General features: G+C 36.1%; 1 protein-coding gene across 1 annotated transcript in view; it reads right to left on the bottom strand.

Moving 5' to 3' along the window:
• The window catches only part of LOC121371016 (USP6 N-terminal-like protein), a 60,452-nt gene that overhangs the window by 19,749 nt on the left and 14,867 nt on the right, over positions 1–25,836 (bottom strand). The window contains exon 3 of the mRNA XM_041496625.1: positions 508–587. Within this exon, the coding sequence (XP_041352559.1) occupies positions 508–587 (80 nt within the window). The remainder of the gene's footprint in view (positions 1–507; positions 588–25,836) is intronic.

Consider the following 25,836-nt stretch of genomic DNA (forward strand, 5'->3'; position numbering starts at 1 on the left):
GTACATCTTGCATTCACTGTCGATTTTGTGGTTTAAAAAAACGGTGCGCATTATATTGTGGTTCATGTTTTTTTTCTTGGAATAAACGTTCAAAGTGGGGGGTGCACATTATACACCGGTGCGCATAATACATGGGAAAATACAGTAATGAGTATCCAGATTAAATATGTAAATTTGGTTAGTGGACAAAAAACTGTTCAGAATCAATGAAAATATAATTTTTGGCCAATAAAGTAGTTCTATATAGTCTTGACTCCATAATTTAATGCATCTGATGTGGAAATAACAATTTACATAAACTATAATCTAAGATATGTAATTAACATATTAATGATGCTGATATTTTAACTACAATGTAATACCTAAATATAATTCAACAGACGGGTCTGATATTTTCTATAAATCATTCTGTGGAGTAATTAGGACTCAAGTGAAATATTAGCCCATTATTACTGTGTTACAGTGTACATACAGCACTTGTATCAACTACTATTCATGATTTTATACCTTGTCGTATTTGGCAACAATCTCTGCCCTCTCCTTGGCAGCTCTCTGAATCTCTTCATAGTCAGGGATGGTACTAGTGGCTGAAGATAAAAAAACAAACAGTATATAACAGGTGGCGTATCCAATACAATAACACAATGTGATATTTTTCCGATCATGTACTCTCAGAATTTGATAACTCTGCAAATTAGATGTAAATTAAACAGGTCACAGCATATATTGGCAGCACATGTATTAACTATGGGGACAGTCCAGAACTGATCACAGCATATATTGGCAGCACATGTATTAACTATGGGGACAGTCCAGAACTGACATATATAAATGCATTCACAGACAAAAATATTTCAACAGCAACTTTACTTTGACAGTTGTCCAGCATTCTAAAAACATAAAATGCAGGCACTCGGATTTCATGGAAATTATCATTGGTACCGTGTCGGTAAATTAACTCAACCAAAATATCTTTTCCCCATGATTATTATATTGAATAAGACTATTCAATGAAAATAATACATATATCTTTTTTCTTTTCTTTTCTTTTTTTTAAAAACAATTTCCGATGGTTTCCCATGATCACAAAGCACGGAACCGAAAAAGTGTTTCCCATGAAATTTGAAATCCTATGACCTGAAATTGCTATTCACTACAATGTAGTTTATTTGAAATCCTATGACCTGAAAATGCTATTCACTACAATGTAGTTTATTTTTATATAAGGATCTCACATTAAAAAAGACAACACATCATACATCATTTGAATATCTAGTAATTGCTGACTGAATTAAAGTTGCAATGTAAAGTTTACAAAAACATTGTATTAAACATGAGATTATATGATAAAGAGATTATTACCCTTGTGTGTTTTGGTATTGCTAATATCATATATTAGGAATAAACATAATGTACTGAGCTAGCCTGAAGCTCACATAATACAATTTTTATTCATACTATATAACATTGATGATTCCAAAACAATAATGATAATAATCTCTATATACATGTATGTAAAAAATAATTATACACATGAAGAATATGCTATATTATGACTAAGGTCGATGAAAATTTCCATACAATCATTTTGGTTTTGCACAAAAGACGTATCACGTATCTTTACATCATTTATGTAAACTTTATGGTACAATTTATATACTCTTCAAAAAAAGAAACGCAAAAGGGTACAAATGGGTTATAACTCCGATTTTATGTTTCCTACCGGTTCGTGCTTTGTGAATATAAGGTCAATGCATGTCCCAAACACATTCCCACGGTTATATTCGATAAAACGCAGCTACTGTACAATAAAGTTCCAAAATGTGAATATTCGCAAAAACGCAGCCACGTGCAAACCATGTCACCACTGCACATGCGTTGTCTGCACGTGCAACATGAACACTGACAGTATAAAAGTGCAGGGTGTTCGCTTGCCTGGCCTCTGTATCTGGCCGACAGTTGACAATCCAGGACATGCCACGTCTCAGTGAACCGCAGAGAAACAATGCCATCGGCCGACTAGACGCAGGCGAATCCAGAACGGCCGTTGCCAGGGCATTCCATGTGTCCCCAAGCACCATCTCCAGACTGTGGGACCGTTACCAGCAACATGGATCAACACGTGACCTCCCTAGATCCGGTCGACCACGGGTCACTACCCCCGGGCAGGACCGCTACATCCGGGTACGCCACCTTCGGGAACGATTGACTACTGCCACCTCCACAGCCGCAGCAATACCAGGTTTGCACAGGATATCCGACCAGACCGTACGGAACCGCCTACGTGAGGTAGGAATTCGTGCCAGACGTCCAGTTCGAGGTGTCATCTTAACACCACAACACCGTCGACTCCGACTGCAGTGGTGCCAGATTCATCGACAATGGCCTCAACTGCGATGGAGACAGGTGTGGTTCAGTGACGAGTCCCGATTTCTGCTCCGACGTCATGATGGAAGATGTCGCGTGTATAGGCGTCGTGGTGAACGTTATGCGGCAAACTGCGTGCAGGAAGTGGACAGATTCGGCGGGGGTAGTGTCATGGTGTGGGCAACCATCTCACACACTGGCAGAACTGACCTGGTCCACGTGCAGGGCAACCTGAATGCACAGGGCTACATTGACCAGATCCTCCGGCCACACATCGTTCCAGTTATGGCCAACGCCAACGCAGTGTTCCAACATGACAACGCCAGGCCTCACACAGCACGTCTCACAACGGCTTTCCTACAGAACAACAACATTAATGTCCTTCCTTGGCCATCGATATCACCGGATTTGAACCCAATTGAGCATCTATGGGACGAGTTGGACCGACGCCTCCGACAGCGACAACCACAGCCCCAGACCCTGCCCAAGCTGGCAGCAGCCTTGCAGGCCAAGTGGGCCACCATCCCCCGGGACGTCATCCGTACTCTGGTTGCTTCAATGGGCAGGCGGTGCCAGGCAGTTGTCAACACACGCGGAGGCCACACCCGGTATTGATTCCAGATGACCTTGACCTTGGTGGTGTGTCCTATCACTTACTCACAATGGACTAGAGTGAATTGTGAACAATCCTGCAACATTTGGTAATTATCGGACCATTCAATAATTAAATCAATTCTCCAAATGTTACGACAATGTGGTTTTGTGTTTCTTCTTTTGAAGAGTATATTTTAATTTACAATATTTCCTTCAAATACTGGTAGATGAAGATGTACTATGATGCACTGTCAAAGGATTGAATGCCTTAGTGAAACCATTCTCTCAATGAGTTTTACCCAATCCCAACCATAGACCCACAACTGGTATAATAAAGGCCTAGTCTTGTTTAAGGAAAAGTGCATATAAATATCCCATGCTGCTAATGGAAAAATGTAGTAGGTTTCCTCTAAAGACGTGTTAAACTACTGTGTTTGACATTAAAAAACAATGTGCTCTATAGTGGTGTTATTAAACAAAACAAACTTTAACTTTCAGCAGTCATCAAATAAAAACATTTCAATAGCAACTTTGCATGGAAAGATTTCCAGCATCCTGAAAATAGAAGCACTATGCATTCCGTTTATTATTATCATAGGCAGATGTGATGTTATTCCAATACGGTCATCATTCAAATTTAAATACAGCTATATTATTACTATTTTTCACATGAGCAAATACCAATTATACGTCAGTATATTTTTTCAACTCTTGACAATGTATTAACAATGTAAAAAGATTAAAGTATAAAGAAGTAGCATTAATTAATTATATTGTATTTAAAAACAATACCATTGTGCAGGGGGTGGGGGATGGTCAAAATGCTCCCCTCCGGCTACACCACTGTCAATGGTTAATTTTAATATCTTGACTAGAAAATAATAATTCACTGGTAATAATAATAAATAGGTGTGAAACATGTGCATGAACCATGAGCATTAGATTCTGATGTCAACCATACCCAAAACAAACATTAATTTTGTTTATGTCTACTAATAACTAGTAAATGGAAAAAGACTTAACAGACTGAGTCACTTTTAATCTTCACACAAAATGAAGTTGTCTGCGTCACGAATTGGCATGTAATTCTATAGTGAATAAAGTTAAGATTCATATAAAAGCATATTAAGTTTTAAACCCATAGCAACTTGCACTACATTAAAAACAAGAGTACTGGTGAGGTTCATGATATGGTCCAGACAAGGATTTACTGTTATGTGCAGTAGACAAATAGGGATCTTTTATATACCATCTTACAGACAGGATAGCACAAATCACCAGGCAGGTAACTGATGGAATTGCCAATGTAATTTGTCAAGGCTTAAGTACTGTTCTGCCTTAATTTGTATTAATTATCAAGTACTAGTATTTTCGATTGTAGCAAGAAGGAAATGTTTTATTTAACGATGCACTCAACACATTTTATTTACAGTTATATGGAAATCCACTGTCGCCGCTTCATGGGCTACTCTTTTTGATTAGCAGTTAGGAATATTTGATATGCACCATCCCACAGACTAATAGAATATATCACTGTTGTGAGGTATAGATAAGGCAATTTCAACCCAAGGTACAAAAACATTTTGTCCCAAGTGTTGGAAATGCCTTTATCTATACATCATAATGATGATTGATTCTGTTTCTTGCCCATTTAATTACAGTAACAAAACAGTAATTTTGCAAGTTAGGATTTGTTTATTGTAGAATGGGGATTGGTAAACATTTTACCTACATATATATAGTAAATATATAAATATACATAAATACAGTCCACATTATGCAACATAAAAATGTAACAACTTACCAATAAATATACAGTTAAAAATATATGAATTTGTTTAAATATTTTAAAAACAATGATACAACGTGAAATGGCAAACAGAATTTTGAAAACCATGAGTTATGATGTCAATTGTCGTAAAGCATGAATTATGATGTCACGTATATGTAGAAATCATCCAGCACTGATGTGCTAGACATATTTATCTAGCACCATGCAAAAGCTGGCTAATTCAGTCCAGTGGGCAAGAAAGGATAGTAAATACCACGAGCTTTGTTATACCACTGGCTGGAACAAGAAATAGCCCAATGGACCCACCGACGGGAATCGATCCTAGATCAATTGCACAGCAGACGAATGCTGTACCACTGAGCTGCATCCCGCTACTCAAATGTAACAAGTTCAATGGCCATAATTCTGTGAAAAATGGGTAAATCACCATACAAGTTAACCTTGATCTGTAACAGCTAGTACATGATAATACTATGAACCAAATTTCAGCTCAATATCTAAAGACATTGCAGAAAACAAATATGTGGAAAACAAATTTTCTATATCCCAAGCCAAAGGGCTATAAGTGTGAAAAATGGGTAAAATACGATGAAAAGTCAAACTTGATCTGTAACAGTACATGATAACACTATACACAATCTTTCAGCTCAATATCTTAAGGCATTGCAAAAAAACAACCCGAGTCTACGGTAGATAACTACACAGTGGCATAGCATGGGCGGGGCCACCGGGGCGGTTGCCCTGGGCACAAAATTCGGGACTGGTGGAAGGGACTCTGAGAGTGCTAATGGTCCACTGGTTGGGGGTGCAATACTTGTCTTGCTCCGGGCACTGGCAACCCATGCTACGGCACTGTAACTACATGTACATGGGGACAGAGACAAAACCTATACTAGTAGCCATATTAATTTTGCGTCCAACCTCAGTCACACAATTTATAAGCAAACATTATTTTCCAGGTTAGAAAGCTTAGGTGTTGTCTGATTTTCTATAAAGTAGTAAACCATGAAGTAAAATAAATAAAATAGTCATAATAATTATTGAATTTATTTGGATCTGGTAGCCTATATGACCAAAATGTTTAGGATTAAAATTACTTTTTTGTAGGTATAGTGGTACATGTTTAAACCACAAAATCCAAGCGCCTGTGAAAAACATTTGCAGAATGTATTGCATATATTAGTATGCCAGTATTCTTGTTCCGGAAATGACACTCAAAATAATACAAAAATAACAGCTACATGTAGGTTACTGAACTAGCTTAAATATTTAAGTTCTGTTTTTTTCTCTCTACTTTTTAGTAATGAGCACCACTCCAATCAGTGGTGACTAAATATTACTTGTTTCGGCTACCAAAGGTACCAGCATATTAACTGTGAACTAACACCGTGAGTTGTGTGTTTCTGATACACAGAAGGTGGGGAATACTCTTTACTTGGTACCTGAGACAATTGTTTGAAGTTGAGTAGCAGGAAACACCGCTTTTCCGGACATGCACTATCAATTTATAGCAACCACACCAACAATGAGGTGTGTTTTTCCATACCGATACAGGCAATATTGGCCTTTTAAATTTTGTTTTACATATGCATGTACAAACAGTCATTCGCAAAATTTAAGTGTCGCGCACATGCACTATGGTGCGTATTCATGAGAGAGAAAAAACATGTCACAATTTTAATTCGGTTTACAGTATTTGTATTTTTTTTATATAGATAGGATGTAGTGCTGCAACAATAAACCAGTATACCGGTATACTGCGATAATTGATCAGCTCGATACGAACTGCGGTACACTTTTGCATATCACGATTTTTACACACTATTTTTTCCTTGTATCATATTTGACTTGAAATAAACAAACAAACAAACAAACAAAAAACCCACCATTTTATTAATTGGTGATGACAGGAAACGTAATAATCACGTCAAGTGTAGTCAGCTTACTTGTTGGCATATGAAGTTATACATGTGTAGGTTGGTTATACTTGGTTCTAACTTCTAAACAAAACGTGTTAAAAATCCTATAAAAATAACCAGTTGATGATAATTACAAATAAATGTTTTGTTACTTGCACATTATTATGCATTGTTCATTTACGTTGGAATATGGCTACCACAGTGAAAATCGCACTTTGCTGTTTTACCCTGAATTCGGAATACTTTGGCCGATCATTCAGAACACCTTGGGCAATAACCTCTGGTTCGGTCGATCTGCCAAAACATTGCGACGTACTTTCTGTGTCAAGCGAGCGGCAATGGAAAAAAGCCTGATAGTGCGAGTGCGAATAATTTTTACATGCTCATATACCACTAAAGTTTCGAGCATGTCCGTCCCGGGGCCTGTCTCTGGATAGCCAGGGGCTTGTCCCGGGACAGAAAAAAATTAAGCAGACAATTTTGAAATTTACAAGCAAAAATTAAATAGTGGGCCTTTAAAATTTTGATGTGCATCTCTAATTAATAAAGAAAACTCTACTCATTAAATTTGGTCGCTAGATTAGATCGGTGGTCAAAAAGAAATTAGATAAGATTGGTAGCCTGACTCGAGATGGAGGGGGGAAGGGGTAGAATTTTTAAAATTGCAATTAGTAAAAAAGTTAATAGAAGCCAAAAATAAAAAGAATTGACTGCTCAGTCGAATATTTATATAATCTGGAGCATTTTAGAAGGACAGTCCAAAAATAAATACTGTAGATCCTGAAATTAATGCGATCATAATATTAATGTGAAAAATGCGACCTCGTGTTATTCGCATTAATGATATGACGCATTTATTTCTGTTTTGTCTATGTGCCCCACGTTATTCAAACAAAACAAACAAAGATTAAAATTCTAACATATAACACAACTAGAAAACAATTCATTGTAGGCAAGTCTGACTGATTGTTGACTAGTCCAGCAAGCTATGTGTCACACTATTTTAAAATTCTAATACATTTATAAAACAACTGAAGCACAATTCATTGTAGACGCGTGATGATTGCAGGGTCTTTGGCCATCCTATCGAAAGTCGACAATACATTGCGTGTGAATGGGTTTTAGCACGCTAATCCTGAGGTCGACCGTTTCTTTGATTTCACTGTTCAAGTTCACTGCAACTTATTTGGGTGAATTCTTTTGTTATGACTTTGAAATATTTGAAATATGTCTACATTCTTAGGAAGATACAGTTGTAATGTAATATATGCTTATGTTTAACAAGATTTATGTAACCATACCCATTACGTAATTGAACGCTGCAAAATATGCTTGGAGTTGATCTCACCAAAAACACTAACAACTAAAGAGGTTAACTAATGTGTACACAGATATGTTAGATATGTTAGTAAGTTGATCTCATTGAAGACAACTGTAACATGGATTGAAACAAAATGTACATGGACGTGTGTTGCTAGGAAAGTAATATTTCAAAGGGAGGACACTTGCATTAATTTCATGTCACATTTTAGTCTGCCCACTGTCACTCGCATTAATTTAGGGATGCGTTAATTTCAAGATCTACAGTAAGAGAAAGAAGAGAGGATCAGACTGTTTAATAATATTAAAAAAAGAAAGTAATTTTGACATAAACTTTTGAACGAAGGTCTAAAAGTTTAAAGTCCGATCTATATATCCACGTGAGTGGCCTCATTAAGGCCGTTAGGGTGCACAGCTTGTAGGGATGAGATGGGTTGCATCCCGTCAAGAAAACCCCTAGATTGACAGTCAATACAGGGGACAGTATTGCGAAATCTGAGGTAACCAGAAGTCGGTTCACATGGTTTTTACCTAGGTAACCAATTGTACCGTTACATGAATTATATTTGCGTAACCTGTGGATTACCTGATCGGTTACCTCAAAGTTATGTTGAAATTATATTTTAAATACATAATTTTTAGCTCAAACTTAAAGTTAAAACAAAATACAAAAGAAAACGTTTTAAAAAACAGTTTCTTTAATGCTTGCAAATCGAAAGAAGTGACTTGTAGATGTTTCTTTTGTTTTCGTACGATCGTAGCGTTGTAGATTTATTATTATTATTATTATTATTATTATTATTCACTACTTGCCATCGGGATCGCAAAAAGTAATTTTTAATTGCCAGAATCTTAAAACCACTGTCCTCGGGTATCGGGCCACCGTATTCTAGAACCTCTGTGCAGCTTGCTGAAGTTAACACTATTAGCCCAGTACTGAAACAAAATAGATACATTTGGAGGAAAAATGTCCATTCCCTGGTTCCTCTGAGGTATAATGCAAAACACTCAGTCACTCATGATTAGACTATTATTTGTTTTTATATAAATAACAAATAAAGGCTAGCATTTGTCACTGATAAAATGTAAAATTTAGTATACAGCAGTTTTAACAAAACCCACCAAAAACCGAAACAAATGTCCAGTTCCTCAGAACTATAAAACTGGCTACTCATTGGTGCATGATTAGATTAATAAAAATAAATCTTATAATAACATAAAAAGAAATACCACAATTTGACACTGATATTTTGCGGTGGTGATGCTATATTCACTTTATCGCTGGTACTTCTATACTACAGTGACGTTCCAAATGTTTGTGATTTAAAGCTCATTATGTGATGTTATATTTTCAGCTTTTGTGACATTTTTGCATTTTTCTTTACGTTAAAACCGTTTTCAACCTTTAAAATTATAGGCAATCCAATAATGTCTACATATATTCCTTTAGAGATAGAATAGCAGCAGATAATTTAGGCACCTTAGCGGTCCGTGCACATTTCTTTAAAACTTTTGGCTAGACTCTATACTGAGCCTTCGGTCGCAAGTTACAACAGTTGCAATATACCGTTGTCTACTGGTTTGCCGCGCATCAAGTACTAAAAATCAGTCTAAAACATTTGCCAGAATACTAGTAATATGTCTGCATGAATAAATTTCCTGTAATCATGAAGTTTGCGAGTTTTAATTTCTGAACGTCTACAGGTCACGACGTAACCAATTTGTGGTTCGCGTAAATTTAATTTTGTGTAACCGACACGCGAACAGAACGGCGGTTCGCGTGAAAAATTGTGCCCTGCAATAGATGTTGAAGGTGTAGTGCTGTGCTGAAATACAGATCTTGAGAAGCCGGATCCGTCTGAACGAGAGAGAGAATCAGACTAGGGTTGGTATAGTGGTGTGGACGGGCCCGACTCCGGAGGATATGAGATGGTATCACAATAAAACAAAGTAAAGTCTAGAAAAGAGTAGTAGGGGCCGACCCCGCTTCCTATTTCTTCTTAGAGTGGGGCGGTCAATCTTCCAGTGCTGCTAGGACAGGCTCAAACATGTAGAGACTAAATGTGAACACCGTGGCGTTCTGCAGAATGGCCGTCATACGAGTCACGAAAAAAACAAGTGAACATGACGTGAAGGAAAGGAAGTGAAGGAAAGGAATCTCGCTAAAAAAGAATCCAACCTGGTGGTGCAGACTGTCAAAACGAGAAGCGTTCCAGCGTTCAATCAGTTCCAATGGCCGCATACATCCAAGTGGAAAACTTCACTTCGCTGACAAAAGCAACGAAGTGAAGGATCCCCAAGTCGAGCTGCGAAAGCACGTGCAGTGTAAACAAGTGAAACAAACACGTCTTACCGCGACGAGCTCCAGACTGGGAATGAGCCCGATAGTAAGGATTTCCAAATGAGACTATTTATAAATAGTTTGAAATCGTCACACCGGTGTTCTAGTAGACTAGTATTGTGTTAAAAAATAAATATGACAAAGAAGAACATTATGCTACTATAAATGTTGTGGTTTATTGGAATCAATATTACAAATATTTTGATTTATGTACTTAGATTATGCCTTCTGCTTTCATTAAAAAACACACATAAATATTAAATTTAAATAATATCAACTATAATTGCAATACATATTGCAATATGGTTTCTTATATCACAATATATCGCAATACGGTTTTCACCACATCGTTGCACCCCTAATAGGATGAAATGTTTTAGTTGCCAAATGAACAAAAATGGCTGTATATGCGAACAAATCGGTTGCAATGCAGAGGTCTGTAGTTCCCTCCAAATTATATTATAGGCAGCAACAAATGTCAGGTGACCAGAACAAATGGTTATCAAAGTCTAAATATTAGTACATTGAAATTTTATCTGGCTATTGCTGAATACTACTTATGCCATATGACAAAATTAGGTTGATACCAAAGCGTAAGAATATTGCAATTTTATTGGTGTTTCTTAAATGTTAACATTATATGTAAATGAACAATCAGCTACATTTTAACTATAACCAATCAGGAATCAATGTTAACACTAACGCTGTTCAAACGCATATGACAAAGTTATCAACATTATATTGTAAATTGTTAACATTCCATCGGAAAGCATTTATATTTTGTAAATCTATATACCTGGATAACATTTAGTACATGATGTAAATAGGGAGCAAAAAATTCACCAGTTGCTTCCTATTAATGACATTTCTGGTTAAAATGAAGAATAATATATATTTTATGCTAATTAAATTAGCCAGCATCACCCAAAAATATAGAATAGTGTGCAACAGTAAGGAGAGTAATGTAATGTGGATGGTCCATTTTAAACGGACATTTAAAAAACAACAACTTAAGAATGCAGATTTAAAAACATAATAAAATGTTTTAATAAATATATATCCCCCCTCCCAACTCCCCCACCATTAAAAACAACAAACAAACAAACAACAACAAACAAACCAGATCTATATATAGTCCTATCCAGCCTCCATGAACATTGTTTTTTAAAAAGAATTTATTTCATTTGACGGAAAAGGGAAAGTAGAAGTGTTTTAGAAATAACAAAAGAATCCTATTTTTGTGTTCAGTTTAAAAAACAATCTGTTCACAAATAGATTGTAGTACATTCCATAGTCAGAAAATTACTAATATACGGTAGTTACTGTAGTTCTAATTATCCAATACATAAATTGTATTACACGTACATGTAACATTATTCAGATAATAACATTTGCAATTATAAGTGATTTGTTATTCCTCAACCGATTAGTTAGTGCACAATTCATTTAGCCATGTAATGAATCTATACAAGCCGCATTTATTATCCTAACATTTTAAAGTAACAGAATACGTAAAATGTTACACTCATGAAATTATAGTGTATCAATAATGTATTAAAAAAGTGTCAACTATTTACAGGAATACCACCAAATAAAGCATCAACATAATGACAGCAATTACCATTTCCTGTTTCAAGCAGTCCAGCCCAGTAATAAAAACAATGCAATGTTGCTAAACACTGAGCTGACCAGAAATCACACATGTGATGGAAAATGCCAGTGAAGTACTTAACAGTTCTTGCTTGGACAATGATATTTGCCAGACAAATTTTGCTGCTGCAAGTTATCAGGAGACTGCAATGTTTCCAACTCTGCAGGCCTGACACATGTCAGATATAAGAGACAGGGAAAGCCTATTTTCCACAAGTGGTTTCTGAGATAATAACTACCAAAGAAGCACAGCATGTGTTTATGAGCAATTGGCACTGGTGAACATAAAGCCAGTTGTTTTAATAGTAATAATACACTGCAGGGATTTATCAAGGATGTTTGCCATGGTCCCATGTAAGTCGGATGGAATTGGGAAAATTAGCACCAGTAAATCATATCTGGGATATTTTTTAAGGCCACTGAATCATGATGCAGTACTCCAGATTTACATAATTTATATTTTAAAAAAATTTGTTTTGTTTGACAACACCACTGGAGCACATTGATTAATTAATCATCGGCTAGTATTGGATGTCAAACATCTGACTCGTAGTCATCAGAGGAAACCCACTACAGTTTTTCAAATGCAGATGGGGATCTTTTATATGTACTTTCCCACAAACAGGAAAGCACATATCACAGCCTTTGTCCAGTTGTGGTGCACTGGTTGGAATGAGAAAAAATCAGCTGAATGGATCTACCGAGGTGGTTCAACATTAATTTGTTAGAACATACATAATTAAATATATTTATTGGGAATTTGTAGCACACAAATATGGAAGTTTCAGTACCACTTTCTTTTGAGAAGAGGCCTATGTTTTGGACCTATAGAACGCCTGGAGAAATCCCTGTACAATCTGCATAAAAATACTCATTAAAAGAGACTATCCAGAGTTTGCTGCATTGCAATTTAAAACATTTTGTAATGACTAATAATAAATAATAAATATATTTTCTTATATAAATAATAAAATATCAGTGTTTGTATATACATGTATATATATTCATTATGTTTCCGATCCTTCTAATATTTGTGACTAGCACCAATGGACTAATTAAAGCCATGGACAATATTAATTAACTACTTGTAGTATTTCTGGCAGGTTTTTTTTTCACCTCGTGTGTTCCATGGGTTTTATCACATGTTGGCACCTGCTGTAGTTTTTTTTCCCATGCCCCAGAGGATCAGTGGATCAACTCTGTATACTAGTATGTATATTTTCTTTCTTTAAATCTGAACAAGCTGGTCAGGTGCTTTTCATCTTCCTGGTAAGCTTACATGAAATCCTGAAAGAAAACACTGCTACTAATATCATACAAAGAAAGTTTCAAATGCTCCTCCATTTCTCTATATAGCCTAACCCAGAGTTCCTTTACCACAGCTGCAACCACCGCATGGTGTCTAAACACTGGGCATTATATCATCAAGTCATGTTCCAGTTATATACTCACAGACACCTGATCATTACAGATGCACTGACCATGAAATCTAATCTTCTCATACACACTGTATACATTAACGGTTCAAGAACAGACATCCAGGGTAAAAGCTCTGACCTCACCAGGCACTTCTGTCTAGGATGATGAGCGATCATGCAATATAATGCCATCAACAATGATGAGATCATCCCAATTCATATAATAAACAGATTCATCACAAATGTTTTAATAATCATCTGAGTCTATGTTAATTAGTATTTGTCAAGGCCCTGCTGACACAAATAGCGATTATTAACTAGACAAGGTTAATCTTTTACATATATTAAAAAACCCCATGAGAAGCAACTTATATTTATCCTATAACACATCCACAATAACATCACAATTCAATATTTAGTAAATCATAGTTTTAAAGTCACCTCCACTGTTAATATGACACCATCACACTTTGCACAAATGCACTTTGACATCACACACTTTAACTAAATCTTATGAAAACGTTAAGCTCAGGTATGACCCATTGACAGCAAAACATTATTAACAGAGTTAATGAATAGATAATAAATGAATTACCAGTTAATATCAAATGTATGTCACGAGTGAAATAATTTTTACTTGTCACAAGCTTTAGTAAGTGATATGTGAAAATTATTTGGTTAACTGTTACAGAGTTTGTTATTCTATTTGTGACCTCTGAAAATTGCGAGAACGATCGTTTCTTTCGCGCGCCGCTCATGCAAATCTAATTTAACGTAACCTATTTTCAGTTTGCGCATTAAATTTAGGACATTATTTACTTGTTTACGAGTTACGCAAAAAGAAAATGGGTTACCTGAATTTATTTTTTCGTAACCGATAAATGGTTTACACAAATATCCAATTCTCAGAGGTCTATACTGTCACAGTCACTGGTTTGTAAGAATCAAATAATCCAAAAGTAGTGTACTTCACAGCAATGCAAAATATTTCTCACTGACAAAAAATATTAAAAATATTTTCCCTGTTATGAGTAACAATGGTAATTATTACACACCATATATATTATTGGTGTAATATTGGCACACACAGACTGGGCATGGTTGGAGGTAGATCCTTAGAACTACTTTTGATCATGTGACCATGTGTCATGTGACTATCAAAATGGCCAATGTCAAAATATCACTTTTTTAAATGACATGAATTTACGAAGTTCTTTTAATAATTCATACTATTTCATCCACATAGCTTAAATAAATAAGTTAACATGTTTAAGGAGTTAAAATTTTTTAATTAAAGACATAAACATCATTAATTTTTAAAATAATAAATTTAAGATTTACAAAATTAGCAGATCTATGATCAATCTCCAAATAGCAAATAGCCGAATTGAAATAGAACGTAGTGAACGATTGTGTGAAAGTTGACGGCAAGTTCGTGGCTTGGGTGCAATCCATTATCAAGCCTCGCGGAACGTACATTTTAAACATTAAATTAGACGATGGAACCTTAATGCAAGTTGTGAGTTATTGTATGCATCGCATTCAAGAAACTGTTTCCACTACCCGTTTTTCTAAATTCTTCGAGACCGATTTTGACTATATGTAGATCTAAATGAACTTTTTTTAATCCATACCTGTGCCGTCACTCTACTGTTCTAGGTGTAGATTATTTTTCAAGAAAGAACACCTGCGAAACAATGCAATTTGAACTTTTTATGTGTTCAAGTCAGGGATTCGAACCCACTACTGACAGAACTTGTACACTGTAAACAAGTACAATGCTTTAGCCCAGCTGGCCAAACATCTGCATCACCAAATAAACATGTAATTTAAGCCTAATAAACCTGATACTAGTGATATTAATTATTCTGGCAGAACACAGGGAAAATTGTCAAAAACTAAATTGGAAATCAGAGATTACAGTGACGTTTAGCACGTGCATCACACTTATAATGCCATCCACCCACTACTGAGGATTTCTTGACCAAATCATTCAGGTTAGATCCAAAAGGATCCTGTGGTTTTGGGTTATTTGTTTTGTAAATATTCTTTGCCATTTTAACCAATATTTTTTATTAAAAAAGACAACATAGCTGTTAATTCAGCAGTCACGTAATTTGTTTTAATGAATAATGGATTATTTTTCATGAATCTATACCTCCTCATACATTCTCCATTACAAAGATTACTTTTTCGTCCTTGTTTCGGTAGAAACTTCTAAAACTGAAATGATAAAAACTACACCAATCAATCCAAAATTGCCAACTACATGTACATCAGTGCCCATGAAAACGTCAACACTTCACGAAAGACAAACTACGATATGAAAATCTCGCCTAGTGATTTCTGCTTACACTCGTCAGATACCGAAATTGTTCACTCGTTTCATAAAAATGGTATGACAGGCAAGCTAGTTTAGTATTCTATACATATGAAATGGGTTTATGACATGAATATTATGGATAACCTATAGGATAAATCCTCCTATTGTTCAAATCTACAGTGCAATGTTTCTGATCTAGCAGAACAATATTGCATGCAGCATGCAGTGTTTCCCCCAGGATTTTTGTTCAGAGGGTTGGCAAAATAGTTTGACGTTAACTGAGCCCCCAAAGGGTGCGAAAATGCTAGGGAAGTTCAGGGGCATGCTCCCCAGTAATGTTTTTTTTTTTTTAATTTTCCAGTTGTTTTTAGATGCATTATGGAATACACGAGGGTGTCATGTACACTTATAGAAGGAGATACATTTATTTTAAGATAGATTTTAATAATAATGTTTATTATTATTATTAAATATTTGCATAATGTCAAAACAATAATTTGAAAAAGAAGTATAAAAGTATTAGACTAAGCACAAACAGATAATACATATTACTGAATTACTGATTGTAATATGTATTATCTGTTATCTATCTATTTATCTAAAACTAAAACCCAGGTCATCTAGAATTTTAAAAAAAATCCACTAACCATGGGATTGGTGATTTTAAAAATTAATTATCCATGATTGAATATTCATTAGCCCTACTTCTGTATGTATATCAGGGGTTTTAGAATTAAAAAAAAAAAAATTACTTCCCATACTGACCAGTGGATAAAAAATTTACTGGTCATGATAAAAAATTCACCTGCTAAATTGTAATCATTCAGTGACTGATAAAACAAATACAAGAAAGCAATTATTTTTTTATATATGTAGGTACATTTTTAAATTTGTGTTAATTCATCATATAATGCATTAAAAATAATATCTTTCAAGTCTTGCAAATTTAATTATGTAATGTTTAAATATAATTTAAAAAACAACAACACAAAAACAAAAAAGACCAAAAAAAACAAAACAAAAAAACATTTGGAAGTTCGTAAAACAATATGGTTATGTGCAACCTTTAAAAAAACAACCACCACCCTGATCTGACGAGACTGGTCACCGTTTATTTTGTTACGCCTGCACTGTGTTAAGAGTAACAACTGTTTGAGTACCAGTCACTTACCATGGCGCCAAAATGACTGCAACATTTTGTTAACTTGGACTTTAATAAAATTACATCTGTAAGTATATTCATTTCAGGGATGGGGCATAGATTACAGGTGACCATATGTTCATTAGTGAACTGTTGCATGTGAAAGGAAATCAAAAGTATTGACTTGTAGATCCGTTTTCCTTTTTTTATCGATGTTGGTTGATTTTTATTTGTTTTCATTCGATCATCATCATGATGGTTTATTTGTTTTCCCCTCACCGGCCACCGGGCTCTAACAATGTACATATTTGTGGAATACTAGTATATTTAGGACTACTAGCATTTGCATTTTTTTAATAATATCAGCGAATTAATCACAGAAGTGAACTCGTCACTTTTTTTAATGGTTACAATTTTTACGGTCCCAGTAAAGAAATTCACGGGGTCGGTGTGGGGTCCTTCCGGCCCCTAGGGGAAACACTGAGCATGCAAGGCTAATATAACAGCATTATGCAGGTAAGATTTATTATGCAAGTTTCAGAGATCGTTACACAATTGTGTACCTAACATTGTAAACTGATGGCGAGTGTGTTTTGTATTGTGATTGGTTAATTACATTCTTTTTCCAGGATCAATTGAAAATATCACCCGGAAAGCCAATGACGTAATTAGAAATCAGGAAGTGATGTCATTAGCAATTGGAACAGGCCAAGTTGACAGTTCAATTAGGGTCTACAGTTAGATTGTAGCCAGGTATATTTTTCAAGAAATACCAAATTTACAGTTATTTCCAAAGAAAAACCGATTCAGTTTACAATGGACATAAGCTTCAGTCAAAAATGACATTTGCAGGATCAAAAAGACAATAACACCCACAAATCTAAACACTCCATATGGTTATCTCCTAATTAAATAGTACTTGCTAATTAATTTTAAAACTAACAGCAAATATTGCTGATAAAAATTTTGAAAACAAAATTTTATGTTCCCTGTTATCAATTCAGCCACATGTACAATGGGGATAAATTATAAATAGCCATGTAACAATTTATTTCTTTTTAATGGCAAGCTACATGTAGGTTGGAAACATGTATTTTTTTTCTCTTATGAATAAACAATGTGAGGGGAAATTCAAAACATCTGACTACATTATTGGTCGTGGTGGGGGCAGCGACGCAGACGGGACCGCTGCCGGTGGTCGAGCCACCGGCTTTGTCCCCGCCTGAGCTGTCCCTGGCGCACGTTTCTTCTTTCTTGTCCTCTTCCTCTTGGCTGTAGCCGCGTCACCATACACCAAGGTCACGGTTGCCCGTGACCCGGTGTACGCGACGCGGTACTCCAACAGCAAGCCATAGCTAGCCATCAATCCCCCCAGGTGGGGGGGTAGGTTGAGAGCACACGAAACAACGTCTAGTCTCATTGCTAGTTCGCCAATCAATTGGTGAGCCTAGGCAGGCCTCGCCGGTTTACTTTAATCATTTTAATCGCTACTCTACGCATGAGCTTCGGCATATTTTACTTTTAACTTGAAATACATGAGAGATCAATGTAATGTAGTGATTGCAACAATAACAGGTAAATGGCCTCCGCCTGTGCTTCACGCACTTTCATTTTTTCTCAACGTTGTCGATATGTCGCAAACGATTCTACAACAGCATAATAAAGAACGATTTTTTAAATTAATAAATATTTATAAATATAGACTACCAGTGTGTTTGTTATTTGTTTATTTAACAGTGATAAATAATAGTTACAAATGTGTATCTCATCCGACATTTAACGGCGACTTCGTTACTCATGAGTCAATCGGACCATCTCGCCTAAGCCAGTTTTACAGAAGCACACGACAACGGCTGAATGCATGGTTCAAACTACCTGATGGGTCGAACAGACTTTGATGCACCGACAGTGTTCGAGCCAATGAGAATCTACTGTATATTTATGTGTTCAGTGTATATTATATACAGTGTCAGGGAACATTTCGTTCAGTATTTTAAAACATTAAACACAGTTGTTAATCAATTTTCAATTGACTACAAATATTGCTAATCAAGATTTTGAATACAAAATGTCCCCCGATTGTATACATCACATATGCATGTTTCTCTCTAGATACAGTCAAATCCACTTAATTGGATGTTGGATTATTGTATATTTCGGATATTTGAATATGTTTGAAGCAGTGTATGTTTAATCCATAAATAAACACTTGTCAGATATTTTTCTCTATGAATTGTCGGTGACAGTAACAAACAAAAGCCGTTTGCTACTAGTGTTATTTTTAGCGGGATCTTTTGATCACATGATTTTTCCTCTGCAGCTCACAATGTGAGGCCCCATTTGGGGTGACCGATTATGGTGATTACTGTTTAAATTGTTAAATGCCGACAAAAGATAAGTTGTAGGAGATTTTCGTAGCAAGTTGGATTAATCATCTTTTGGCTATAAATATTGACAAGAACTTTTTTTCTTCACAATGTCAACATGGCAAATAAACGGAAACGAAACGATTTATCTTTGGCTCAGAAATATGACGAGATATGTGCCTAGTATCTCGCCAATGCTAACCCAGAACGAAAAAGACAGAGAACGGGAAAAGCAGCCAATGTGGAGAAGGCCTTATCAGAATGGTTTTCTGTGGCGAGACAAAAAGACATTCCAATATCAGGCCCAATATTAGCGTTTGTGTTTGTGTTTTTCCTTCTGTTACATTGAATAACGGCCTTTCACTTATTTGACTTTGGCCAGTCTAGTTTACCTGTCAAATCAGTTACAAATGCACACAGATAATAGTCAGATAGACGTCCTGGTAAAATACAGAACATGGAAATGACTACTTATTCAAGATTATATTGGGTGGTGGGGGTGGGGTCTTGTTGCATTTGATTTACAAATGTACAAAGAAGTTAATAACGGCCGTTTAATTATCAAGAAGTTAATAACGGCCTTTTAATTATTTGACTGTGGCCAGTCTAATTGAGCTTCCGGTGGTTTTATCTGGGTCATTAGATGTTTAGTCACTTCTACTTCTAGGCGTACAAACGGCATTAACTGTTGCCTCTTGTATTTATCAAGTTTATAGACAAACTTGATAATGATAACGGTCACAATATGGAACTTGGAATCAGTATTTTATTAACACAAAATACTTACCGGTTTCTGACGAAAATTCCACATGTCATGAGGCCCAAATTGGGAGAATCGTAATTAGGGTTTGCATAAATCAACAAGAGGTCTTAATTGGGTATATCGTATGTCGAAATTGTACCTTCGGTTTATTGAATATGCCGCTTATTTGAATATAATTTTGTTGCATGAGGCACATCCAAATAAGCGGATTTGACTGTATTTTAAACTGGACTGGGTAGTACTGTACTCAAAACAAAATATGAAAATGAAGGAATGAGTTTTAATGCCACATAATTGGAATACTTTACATTAATGGACTATATTTAATAAAATAGTGTTCTAATACATTATGTACTATTAAAGATGTGTTAAAGATAACTACAATGTAATCTATTTGCATCCATGCAACTGACTCAAGAATATCAAAATTGTAAGGTGTATTATCAAAACATAATGCCAGTACATGTTTGTAGCTGTATCATATTTTGCTATTTGTTTAACCTGTTGGGTTCAATAATTTTTTTATGATTCAAGTTATATAATCTCTATATATAAAAACAAAAATAACAAATGTTTGCCCTTACACAACTTTGTTTTGGCCCTTTTAATTTACTTCTTGTAAAGCAATGATTTTATTCATATATATATATATATATATCAGAGCCCTCAAAAGTACCCGGTCTCCGGCGGCAAATCGTCGCCTGAAACAGCTTTTGCTGCCGCCTACTTTTCGTTGATGGTAAAAAAAAAAACGTGCTTTCTCTTCTTTAATAAAGTCTCCTACAAAAGGGATCCAAACAAGGTGCCAAAATAGTTGTTTATTTGTCTTGAAATGCGATTAGTTCACATCGAAATTTGATTTTTCAAATGTTTCTAGGGGAGGGCCCCCAGACCCCCCCGCTTTGCCCCCTGCTATCATCACTGTTGTAGCCTGCTACTTCTTAAACTATTGAGGGCGCTGATTGATATATATATATATATATACATACACACATACACACACACACACACACACACACAATGAAAATAGTGACTATCAGCAAGACTTATTAAAATTGGTTTTAATAGTGGGGTGGTCCTAATACTGAATTACCAACATTCATAATGATGTTTCTTTGGTAAATATGGATTGTGAATTTTACGTCTCCCCTCCTTTTCGGTTGGCATCAGCAACGTGTAAACTGATCAAATTAATTGGCAATGGTGGTGTATTAACATTTACACTGAAATGCAAGAATAATCATGTGTCAAACCTGCTTCAGTTATTTGTGAGCTTGGATCTGTTCTTTTTCTTATTTATTACACAATACAGATTTACAACTGTCTAGACAAATGACACACTCCCCAATGTTTTAGGACATCCACTATCCCAAGGTAATACAAACACCTAAATTCTGTCTCACTGGACAGCTAAATGTAATTGTTGCATTTAAATTGTAGTCAAATTCTGTGAAAAACTAAATATTAAGACGGTATCGCATGTGCTTTCATAAAAAAACTAAAACATGTTACTCTGTGTAACTGTTACTTTTCAACTAAATATTAAGACGGTATCGCATGTGCTTTCATAAAAAAACTAAAACATGTTACTCTGTGTAACTGTTACTTTTCAACATTATTGTATACAAGTTTAACAACAAAATGACAATGCGCCATACCTTCTAGAAATTAACTATGACTTTCCAGTTCAAAAGTAATACCTTTATCTTTGAAACTAAATAAATATAAGACTATTTCATTGCTAGTTTGAGCAACACATATCCCTGCAATTAACTTTAACACCATAGCGTGGACAACTAAGCAAGATTTTACTGTTATTTATTGTTTGTCACTTATGTGACATGACAAGTAAATGTTGTGGTTGCATTTGTGGGGTCCAAATGCATTCTGAAAACAACCATTGGGTCGGACTTTACTGGTCGTAATTCGTAATAGCGGGATGGTCTTAATACCGGGGTAGTTTTTCTATAAAATAATAAGGAAATATTCTGGTCTTTAAAATATTTGTCTTCATAGTAGGGTGGTCGTTAGGTGGGGTTTACTGTATGTACATGACGATTTAACACATAGCATATACACATATACATAACAGTTTAACATGAAAATGTATACTACTCAAAAGAATTTAAGGGTCAGACGATATTTTCGACATTATTTTCTGAATGTCAGTTATATTAGCTAGACCATGTCACGCATGGTATTGTTCCATTTTGACGAAAGTAGGTCTAAGTAACCCATAAATGAATTAAAATCCACTGTCATTGACACTGTCGACTAGTTCTAATGGCGAAAACATGCTTACATTTGCACGTAAATTAGGGCAAAAGCGAAAGGTCTGCTAAGTGCCCATAACTTGCTTTTTCACAAAGCGCTTCATTTGCACGCTTTGCACGTGTATTCCATGTTCCCAATGCTGAATTTCCGTATAATTGGAGCTTGTGTTCGTGTACGGTGCACACTCCAAATTCGACAATGGTACGACTTCAACTGACTATCGAAGATCGAGGAAGGGCTATTGCTTGGCTTCAGGATGGCAATACGCAAAGAAATGTTGCTCTGAGACTTGGTGTCAGTCAGAGTGTCGTTGGCCGACTGTGGCAACGGTACCAAGCAACGAATTCTGTTCGAAATCGTCCACGTTCGGGAAGACCCCGAAGCACTACAAATAGAGAGGACCGCTACATCACCAATATGGCTCTACGTCAATGCACAACCACTGCACGCCGATTACGTGACAATCTGCGGACTGCGACTGGAACTCGAGTGTCTGTTCAAACCATACGCAATCGTCTGAGAGCCAATAATCTACGCTGCCGTCGCCAGGCTGTTCGACCACCACTCCTACCACGTCACAGAACGGCCAGACGTCACTGGTGCACGCTTCATCTGCGGTGGCAACGTGTTCAGTGGGGTCGAGTGATGTTCACTGATGAGTCCAGGTTTAGTCTCCAGTTCAACGACGGTCGGGTTCGTGTCTACAGACGTCCTGGGGAGCGCTTTGCTGACGTTAACGTTAGATAACGTCACCGGTTCGGTGGTGGCAGCGTCATGGTGTGGGGCGGCATCTCTATCCACCACAGGACCCCCCTCTATGTGGTGGATGGCAATCTGAATGGAATCCGCTATCTGAATGAGATTATCCGGCCGTTGGTTTTCCCAGGCCTTCAGCAGATTGGCGGTGGGACAGTTCTGCAGGATGACAATGCCAGACCCCACCGCACCAGGGTGGTAACGGACTTTCTCAGACAACAAGGTATCGCCAGGATGGATTGGCCAGCATATTCGCCTGACTTGGCCCCAATAGAGCACGCCTGGGACGAATTAGGCAGGAGAGTTCGGGATAACCATGCCCCTCCGGCCAACCTTCATGATCTGGGTCAACTTCTTATGGCAGAGTGGCAGGCCATTCCCCAAGAGTTCTTCAGACGTTGGATCAACAGCATGAGGCAACGATGTGTCGAGTGTATTCGCGCCAGGGGTGGATTCACACACTATTAAACGAATGTTCTAATGTGTAAAATCCATGTTTGACAACCTTCAACTTTGACAGCATGTCATGTGACTTTCTTGTATACAGTGACATTTATTTGTGGTTTTTTGTAAATATGGAACAATAAATAAAAAATTTGGTGTAGTTTACATCATCAATCTAATACACTCTGAAACTTATTTGGTTATAAATTTTTGACCCTTAAATTCTTTTGAGTAGTATATACCGGGTATTAACTGATTAAACAGATGTATATATACATATGTAAAACAACACAGGAATTATGCTAAAATCAGTAGAATCCTATAAAAAGTACTTAACACTTGGCTTGACATTCTCACTGCAACTATAACAATGGAAATCAATACAACAATGATAATACTCAAGTAAATGCAGATTTATACGACAATGTAGTTACTGGTACATATAGTCTGTATGTCACAGACTCCATACACATATGTCTAGGGAATTGAATGCTTTTGAGGGTAAACACCCATTTGTATTTAAAGGCAGATTCCTCTAATACACTGTATTCTTTGCCCCCCCCCCCCCCCCCTTCCTTCCATTTAGAGGTGGGTTAACTGCTTGGTCCTATAACATACATGTATGCAATTAGTACTAATATGATCAAATGCATTGGCCAGACTAGTCTGACAGGACAGGTGTTAAAAAACCAGTTAAATGTATTTAACAAGCTGCAGGTTTCAGAAGTCACCTGCTGCATTTTATCCCATCAAACACATAAAATACAAGTGCTCTGCTTTTCTGATAAAATACACTGAACACCAAAAGAAACATGAATATGTATGTAATTTTCTGCTTTAACATTAAATTTAGTTTTTTAAAGGATTAAAGGCATACTGTCACAGATGTAATGGCCTTATTTCATTAAAAGTGGATAGTAAATGAAAATTACATTAATTTTTGAAAACCGAAACTGGCTATTGCATCATCCTAACTGAACCATGATGGAGTGAAATCCATGTCAACCCTCTCGGCAATTTTAGTTTTTTAATTATGAACCATTGCCATAATTCATTTATTTTTATAAAATATCATTAATAAGTGGAGTATGGTGGTTACGTAGATGGTTGAATAAAGTACATTTAGGGACAAGTCAAATATATATATATATTCAGGTAATACTCTGTTAGGCCATTTAATAGGTAAGTGGCCTGTGACAATATGTCTTTAATATGTATGGAGATTATGAAAAATTACAGATTGACAGGTTTCAAATTTCACAACGATAGTAACGGCAAGTGCATGCTGTGGTTGCCCTCCTTACTTGCTGCTGGACCCTGAAAATCAGACGTTGTTGATGGCAAGAAAAATGTGGTGGTGCCCTACCTGGTTTGCCACCATACCCTTCTATTACATCTCATTTACTACAGTAGCTATATCAGGGCTGCAGAAAGTATTCGCCTGGTCGCCAAATGCGAGTCAAATTTCTGACGAACGAGTTAAAAAATGCAACTACCAGTCCGACGGGCAATCTGCCTTTTTCTGACTGACTAATTTAATTTGTTATATATATATATTGTTTTTGCATTGAATCCACAGTGTGTTCTGAATAGATTGTTCTGTTAAACATTTTCGGGATATCACTTGAATTTTGTAAATCTATATAAAAGAAATGTGAAAATCTTTATATTTACCAGATTATTTCAAAATGTATTGATTTGTCAGTCAAGGTTTTCATTTGCTACATGATGTTGATCACTTAATATTGTCCTTAATATGTTTATCATTAAAAAATAATATATAGAAAGTCTGGCGGTCTAGTAAAAAAAAAAAAAAAAACGATATGGGGTGATATGTTGTACAAAAACAGGTTAATAAGTTACTTCAGGGCTTGAACTTAACAAAGGTACTGATGGCAATTGCCGATGTTGAGATATAAATTGCCTTCAGATTGTGAGAGCATTACTAGTGGCACAAAACTGTTGTCAGTAAAACTCAATGACAGAAAAATTACTATATGATCTGGTGCACATTATCTAGCTGCCAGTATTTAACATTTGAAGTTTTCAATCATTCTGAAAAATAATTATTTTAGTTTGTTTAGTTTAATTTATTGCAGGGAAAGAAAGAAAGAAATGTTTTATTTAATGACGCACTCAACACATTTTAGTGACGGTTATATGGCGTCAGACATATGGTTAAGGACCACACAGATTTTGAGAGGAAACCCGCCGTCGCCACTACATGGGCTACTCTTCCAATTAGCAGCAAGGGATCTTTTATTTGCGCTTCCCACAGGCAGGATAGCACAAACCATGGCCTTTGTTGAACCAGTTATGGATCACTGGTCAGTGCAAGTGGTTTACACCTACCCACTGAGCCTTGCGG

The sequence above is a fragment of the Gigantopelta aegis genome, chromosome 4 (genome assembly GCF_016097555.1).
Source record: "Gigantopelta aegis isolate Gae_Host chromosome 4, Gae_host_genome, whole genome shotgun sequence".
In the NCBI taxonomy this organism is placed as follows: domain Eukaryota; kingdom Metazoa; phylum Mollusca; class Gastropoda; order Neomphalida; family Peltospiridae; genus Gigantopelta; species Gigantopelta aegis.